An 8,223-nucleotide genomic window follows, 5' to 3' on the forward strand; every position below is an offset into this window, starting at 1 on the left:
AAGCTATAAAACACAATGATTTAGGTCACTTTAATCAACAGTAATAATAACTTAAACAAAAATGTAGAAAACATTTATCTGTGGCTTGTTCTATAAGATTGTGAGTAGAAGGAGGGCAAAAATCCCGAAAAGGACTGGTTATAGTTCCTAGTGATGATTTAATGCCTTTGAATAGACATTCTAGGATTTTTACGCCTTCCACTGAATGAGTGTTTACTAGAAACGTCATTTATGATCAGAATTGTTATAATGGTTATAATGGTTATGATGAGAATGAACTGGAAATGTGAACTGTGGATAGTGATGATGTGCTTCTGCAGTATGTCATAGTTTTGTTATTCCAGTAGGAGGCTCTCCACTATAGAGCAAACCTCCTCCTGATGGGCCACAAGTGGAGAAAGCAAACATTCTGTTGCTGCTTTCCTGCAGAATTTCGGATTCTCAAGAAAACGCCCAGCAGCAAGGGTTAAAGCTTCATAACTGAAATGGAAACAAAACTCATGAATGGCGTTAATAGAATACATAGAACAGGAAAAAGATTTTTTTTAATGAGATAATTGGGCAATGTCTTCTGATTCTAAATTCTGATCATTTTTTGACTAATTTGTATTTTTAAAAACAACTCGTTTATTTATTTTATTTTTCCCCCAGATATTCTATAACTATAATAACTATAGACTGCGCGTTTTTATTTCAATATGACGTAGACCTGTGTTTAAAAGTGTTTATATTAAAACGAATAGCCTATACAATTACAGTAAATGATTATTGTTATTTTTATTGTTATTTTTCTTATTTTTCTTATTATAATCCTCATCATCATCATCATCATCACAGCATCCTATTTCCGCATTTTAATAAAATTGGAGGCAGACTATTTTCACAAAAGATGCGGTAGAAAATAGAAAAGAAGGTGTGTTTAAATGTATTAAATGTCAGTCAACGTATTGAAGACGCAGATTTGTCGCATATTATTTTACATGAGGTATTTTCACACGTGAATAAAAAACTGTAATATGTTCAAAGGCTGTATTTGTCATGTTAGAAAACAATGTGGGTTTTTTTTCCCATCAGATCTCCTTGTGAAACACACACACACACGCACACACACACACACACACACACACAGCGCGCGCGCACTCTCGGACCTCCTCCTCCTACCCCATATACTACACGGAACGCGGTCCGAGTTTGCGTGTGACGTCACGGCACGCGTGGGCCGCCGCAGCTCGCGGCTCGGCTACAAGTTCTCGATGTGCACGGGCCGCTGCCCACTCCCACTGTGTCTCTTGATCTATAGCAGCGCGCACTGACCATCCTTTATGCTGGATATTCTACTTCACTCTTCTTTCTTGGGTGATATGGGGGATCATTCAAAAAGTAAGTGCCATGTTTGTCATGTAAAGTTGTTTTCTGCACATAGTTCGATTCGCGGATTGGAAATAAGGCTCAGCGAGGGCACGTGCGTCCAATTGTTAACGTTGTACCAGCATTGTTCGATATTTTGTATAAGAAAATATTGGATTACTCTCCGGTTCTTTTCGTTCTTGAAGCCGTGAGACAGCATCAACAACCTATAGTGTGCTGAAATGGTAACCATGATCCCACAAATAATTGGGGGGAAAATATGTTGTTAAGGGTTGGCATGCATGGACTTGTATACATAAGGCTTTCCAGTGCAGAATGCATGAAAGGCAGACACATGAATTGATCGTTGAGTGTGAGGATATGTAGAGCTGGGTGCTTTAATTCGCGCGTTTGCACACAGAGAAGACCGGGATCGCCATGTGTGTGGGCTGCGGAAGTCAGATCCATGACCAGTATATCCTGCGGGTCTCCCCGGACCTGGAGTGGCACGCAGCGTGCCTGAAGTGCGCAGAGTGCAGTCAGTACCTGGACGAGACGTGCACTTGCTTCGTCCGCGACGGAAAGACCTACTGCAAAAGAGACTACGTAAGGTAGACGTCCCTCTGCTTTCCACAATTTGCAGATGAGGAATTGAAGCATAAAGGCATAAAACGGGAAAGCTAAAATTGGCAGACAAAAATATATATATATATGGATAGAGTCCTCAATTCGATATTATATTATTTTGTACGACTAACTGAGAATTTATGCGTCCCAGGATTGTTTTATAGGGTTTGTAAATTCTGCATTTCTGCAGTGGAACATCTGTATATTCTGCATGTTCTACTAAAATGTCTACTAAAATAAATGAATAAGGTTTTTTTTCCAAATTATTATAATGTGGCTTATAATTTAAAATTTAAAAAACCAAAAACTATTCATTGTAATTAAATGTGGTTATTATTATTATTATTATTATTATTATTATTATACCGCAGTAAAATCAGAGTTGTTCACTTTGGAAAGTGAAACTTATTCAGCTCACTTTGTCCTTTGCAGGTTATTTGGTATTAAATGTGCGAAATGTAACGTGGGCTTCTGCAGCAGTGACCTGGTAATGCGTGCACGAGACAACGTTTACCACATGGAGTGCTTCAGGTGCTCGGTGTGCAGCAGACACCTCCTGCCGGGAGATGAGTTCTCTCTGCGGGAAGAGGAGCTGCTGTGCCGCGCTGACCACGGGCTACTGCTGGAGCGCGCGGCGTCGGGAAGTCCACCAATCAGCCCGGGCAACACACACTCCACCAGAGCTCTGCACATGGCCGGTGAGTGCATGAACTCATTCTGCAGACATTGATATAATAATAATAATAATAATAATAATAATAATAATAATAATAATTATTATTATTATTATTATTATTATTATTATTATTATTATTATTAAGGGATTGTTATGCAACGCTTAACATATGTTTATGTAATGCTTTTGTAATTACTTTATATCTAATAATATTACAGATAACTAATAACAGTTTATTAAAACAGTTAAATTAAAAACCGTAATACAAACAACACATTTATTTAAAAAAATCCAAATTAATACGGAAATGTTGCGACATTAAAAATGCTTGAATCGTATCGCTAATATATTCCTTACAAAAGCATTAAGACCAAGAAAATAATAAAAAAAAGATTATTCAATATCAAAATGCAAAAAAATTGTTTTTTGTTTTTTTGCAGAGGCAAAAAAAGAGCTGTTGGCATACATTCCTGCCATGTTTCTGTTTATATGCAGACTAAACAAATTTCACATAGCTGTAAGGATTACACAGGAAATGAAACAGTTGTGTTTTCTGTGTATTGAGGTGACTGGTGTGCTTGAAAAGCGATCCGAGGGATTGTGTAATCCGAGGGATTGTGTTATGAATGTCGTTCTTGCATTTTGCTGATTTTTAAGGTTGAGCTGGAAGGCTAAGGTTGCTATAATCATCTTTAACGTACCACACGAGCTGTTGCTACCTCGATGCAGAAATGTTGACGGTCAACTATTTTTATATCCCACCCAAAGCACGTTTTTAACTCAGTATTGCTTTGATGAATGCGTTTGCGTATTTTGGCTCACGGCTATGCGCAGCGTCCTGGGTATGTTATTATGTGGATAATGACATTTCCTAAAGTCGGAGACTGTATTGCGGTTTGTTTGTTGGCAGAACCGGTACCTGTGCGCCAGCCCCCACACCGCAACCACGTCCACAAGCAGTCGGAGAAGACGACTCGGGTGCGCACTGTGCTCAACGAGAAGCAGCTGCACACACTGCGCACATGCTACAACGCTAACCCGCGACCCGACGCGCTCATGAAGGAGCAGCTGGTGGAGATGACAGGCCTCAGTCCTCGAGTTATCCGCGTCTGGTTCCAGAACAAACGCTGCAAGGACAAGAAGAGGTCCATGCTCATGAAGCAACTCCAGCAGCAGCAGCACAGCGACAAAACCGTAAGAGTCTCGCCATCTCGTTCCTCAACGCAAAATGCATCACGCACGAGAAGACTTAAGTGAACTAATAATTTTTATTTAAAAAAAAAAAAAAAAAATATATATATATATATATATATATATATATATATATATATTTATATATATATAAATAGCTGTGCTACATCATGACTGCAAATATATCATTTTAGAAATCCCTCTTTCTTCTGCTACCCACAGAATCTCCAAGGCCTAACAGGGACACCTCTAGTTGCGGGTAGCCCCATCCGGCATGATAACACGGTGCAGGGAAATCCTGTAGAAGTGCAGACGTACCAGCCTCCGTGGAAAGCTCTGAGCGAGTTCGCGCTACAGAGTGACCTGGAGCAGCCCGCCTTTCAGCAGCTGGTACAAACAATCACCTCCACTTCAAGCTACATTTTAGATAAAAGGAAAACTGTAAATGGTTATAGCTGAGTGAAAAAAAATTGCGGCTCCTCCGGTCCCTGGGTAAAAAAAATAAAAATGTAGCTTACACCCGCAAAAAATACAATTTTTACTGAAAGCAGTTAAAACATAATTTAACTTAAACGTAATGTAGATCTATCCTGAAACTAGTCTAGTGCTGCTGATTTCTTAAAATGAATTGGAAAAAAAAATAGATTCTTTGGGCAAAGAATCAAAAGCAAGAAGCTTTGTCATGGACTCTCTTGGTTCCCAGACCTGGCAGTGTATGGTATATGACATCTGGCAAAGTTCTAACAGAGATATTCAAAAAGAAAGGGCTAATCTAGCAATCTGGGCAGAGTTAGAACAGATGTGTCAAGAAGAAGAAGCAGAAGAAGGGGGCGAATATTGCAGCTGAGAGGATTCAAAGCTGCTCAGAGAAGGTTGGAAGGCAGTTCTAAAAGAAAAGGGTGGACATGTTTTAGAGAATATTTATATCACAGTCAGGAAAAGGAAACGCAGACCTATCCACTGCTAATTTTTTCACAGTAGTGAAGGAATATGAAAATATGAATTATATATATATATATATATATATATATATATATATATATATATATATATATATATAGATAGATAGATAGATAGATAGATAGATAGATAGATATAGATATATATATTGTGTTTAAATACATTTTTCTTAATGTTTAATTACATTTTTCGTGTGTTCAAATGTTTTGCTCTCCACTGTATAACTATCTATTAAATTAATGATGATATAGTGATATAGTAATGTTGGTTTATATTGTAGAGTTGATTTACTTTAGGGGGATCAGGTGCATATTCCGGATGGATTTGGTGTAGGATGCTTGAACCACATTTCTTCAATATATAATAATATAATAAATATATAATATATTTAGAATTAATTTAGAAAATAGCGGGGACCGAAACCGGATGTTTAGAAGAACAAGATTTTAATTCCTATGAAAGAGCATGAAGGCATGAATCTTTAAACTTTTTTTTACTCTCATTATCGTAACTTTATTAATGTTTTCGTCATTTGAACTGGTCTTTAAATAATTATATTTTTCTGTTTACTGTGGCAACAAAAAAAAACAGAGCCATGTTGAGGATATATATTCCTTTAAGGCACACACTGAGCTTATTTGTAATCGTATATGCATAGTATTTTAGGTTAGTTTAAATCTGAAGATCTCTCTACTCTTGAAATTTCCAACTTTAGCACGTCACACTTGTAAATATTTTGATTTATTTATTTTTGCATAGGTTTGCCAGACATACTAAATTCCCATTTTCCCCCCAGGTGTCCTTCTCTGAATCGGGCTCTCTGGGCACCTCCTCGGGCAGTGATGTGACTTCGCTGTCATCGCAGTTACCCGACACCCCCAACAGCATGGTGTCCAGCCCTGTGGAGACGTGATGGAGTCCTGCGATCTCTGTCCACCCCAGCATGCTGAACCCTTACCCCGATCTGCATGAACACAGAGCACCTCACCACCTCCACCTGAGGAACACCACTGAATCACGGAAAACCAACATACAGCAACATTGTGGATTAAACTCGGAAGTCTGCCAAAAAAATAAAATGAAAAATAATAATAATAAATAAACAAACATCACGGAGCCAAGCCACATGGACTCGTTTACTTCAGGTGGGAATCCACATGGATCCGAGATCTTCCCGAGGAATATGAACCAGTTGACCCACTGTCAACACCATACCAAATCCCAATAATGTCTTTACCAGTATTCATTATGTAGTTTTATCAGCACCTGATGACATTTCCCTAATTCAGTGAGACAACAGAGCCACGTTTGTCTTAATGCGCATGATCTCCGAAGACAATGTATAAAAAGTGACATGTAAACTATTTTATCTTTACGGATGGAGGACAAATTGTTTGAACTTCTCGAGAGAAAAAAAAGTAAGTTATTGTTATTTATTGTCAGGACAAGAGTCCGAGCGAGAATTAAGAAATGACCTTAATAAACCATGCTAAGTGTTGTTTATGTCTGAGAAAATCGTTGCATGAGAAAATATCTCTATCTTTAAAAAAAAAGGATTTTATTGGTGGATATCAGCGTATCGATCCACAGAACAGACCTTCAACACGCCACAGCAAAAGATTAAGAGGCGAATTAAATATCAGTGAATGGCATTTAGCCTTCTGAGTCTTCTGCTATCTGATTTTAATACGGAATAATAAGGAATAATATTTCATATTAAGATTCTTTATCAGAAAAGAGCATTCAAAACATAAGAAGTTAAAGTACGGTGTTTTTGTTGGATTTAGGATATATTTTTAACTCTAACAATTAATAGAGAATTTTTAAAACGCATTATTAGATAATTTATTAGGGGAAAATGAGTGTTGTAGATGATGCAGTGTTATTGTTTATCAATATAATATCAGAGAAAAAAAAATGATATTGTATTTTAGACAGAAGCTTTAACCTTAAAAACTAATCACGGTCCATTTATGTACAGTAAATCATTTCATTTCGAAATGTCTACAGTACAATACCCTTAAGGCTTTCATACCTAGCCACAGGAAAAGGTACAGTTACTAGCCATTTTTATTTTTCTGAGATTATGGGACTAACAAGGGGGTTGATAGATGGTGGTGTGAGAAGGTGTCTTTGTTCCTAATCAATACAGATACCCTGAGAAGCAGTCTATGCAAAAAATATGTCAATAGTCTGGCTGGTAATAACGAGCTAATCTTCATTCCTAGTTTAATTCATGGTGATTGTGCACGAGCTGAAAAAGGGAAACCTTTTCTTGTCTCTGGGGTAAAATGGTGTAAATCTGTTCTACGTTGTGATTTCGTCAGGAAATATGGATATAATGTAGACTAGGTACACTATCACCACCACTATCATATTCACCTGGTAACACCTCAGCGATTAAGATTATGATACAGTTTAGTACACCTCCCCCCCCATTGTTTTTTTTTTTCTGAGTGTGTGAAGGGGAGATGTGTTTGCTTCTAAATGATTCTTGGCCCCTGATCTTGGTTTGGCTCTTCTGTTAGGTGACCCACATCATGGCAATGAGCCAAGACGCTATATAGTTGTCTGAATGGTCAGATGTAACCTTTCATAGATATCCGCGTTATCAGCGCGCGGATCGGGTGTACGAGCGGATATGGAGAGTGTCGCTTGGCCTCGCGCTCGTGAGCACTGAGCTTCAAGCTCGTAAAGGCGCGAGTCTAGACAGGGGGGAGATGGGCGGCGTCTTATCTGCGCTCGGCATCACCTGCACACACACACACACACACACACACAGAGAGAGAGAGAGAGAGAGAGAGAGAGAGAGAGAGCTACTGCAACAACACCGAAATGCACAGCAACTCCCTCTACAAACCCTGCGGACGCATTTTCATTCCCATCCACCCGGAGATCAGGTCAAACCTGCGACCTACTGCCTATTAAATCACTCGGAATTTTAGATTCTCAACAATTTAAACTGTTATTTTATTTCTTTTATTTTGGCAAGGAAAAAAGAAGAAGAAGAGAAATTTAGCCTACTGTTCAGGCTTCAGTTATGTTCTGTTAAATATCGTGTTTATCCTAGACAGACAGACAGACAGACAGACAGACAGATAGATAGATAGATAGATAGATAGATAGATAGATAGATAGATAGATAGATAGATAGATAGATAGATAGACGTTTATTAATACAAAACAAGACGTTAAACATAAACAACAACAACAACAACAACAACAACAACAACAACAACAACAATAATAATAATAATAATAATAATAATAATAATAAATATAAAAATTTTAATGGGAAACAATTTTCGGTAATTATAAAGTGTATATTATATAAACATTACCTTGAAAATTAAACCGCTCAACGACTCGTATGCTCGTGTAAACCCCCCCCCCCTTTTCTAATCGGATTTTACACACCAATT

The 8,223-nt window shown here is 37.9% G+C and overlaps 1 protein-coding gene across 1 annotated transcript; it reads left to right on the plus strand.

Annotated features, from left to right (window-relative positions):
• Positions 1–1,202: 1,202 nt before the first annotated feature.
• On the plus strand, positions 1,203–6,326 carry isl2a (ISL LIM homeobox 2a). The gene is made up of 6 exons (XM_058407550.1): positions 1,203–1,380; positions 1,769–1,958; positions 2,407–2,672; positions 3,561–3,844; positions 4,064–4,231; positions 5,598–6,326. The coding sequence occupies exons 1-6, from the start codon at positions 1,323–1,325 to the stop codon at positions 5,712–5,714; spliced, it is 1,083 nt and encodes a 360-aa protein (XP_058263533.1). The 5' UTR covers positions 1,203–1,322; the 3' UTR covers positions 5,715–6,326.
• The last annotated feature ends 1,897 nt before the right edge of the window (positions 6,327–8,223 follow it).

Source organism: Hemibagrus wyckioides, linkage group LG14 (genome assembly GCF_019097595.1).
Source record: "Hemibagrus wyckioides isolate EC202008001 linkage group LG14, SWU_Hwy_1.0, whole genome shotgun sequence".
Taxonomy (NCBI): Eukaryota; Metazoa; Chordata; class Actinopteri; order Siluriformes; family Bagridae; genus Hemibagrus; species Hemibagrus wyckioides.

Excerpts from the sequence above, each read along its gene's own strand:
- isl2a (XM_058407550.1), top strand. The coding sequence starts at position 1,323 with ATGCTGGATATTCTACTTCACTCTTCTTTCTTGGGTGATATGGGGGAT. Across the intron at positions 1,381-1,768 it reads TATGGGGGATCATTCAAAAA|AGAAGACCGGGATCGCCATG; the intron begins GTAAGTGCCATG and ends GTTTGCACACAG. Across the intron at positions 4,232-5,597 it reads AGCCCGCCTTTCAGCAGCTG|GTGTCCTTCTCTGAATCGGG; the intron begins GTACAAACAATC and ends TTTTCCCCCCAG.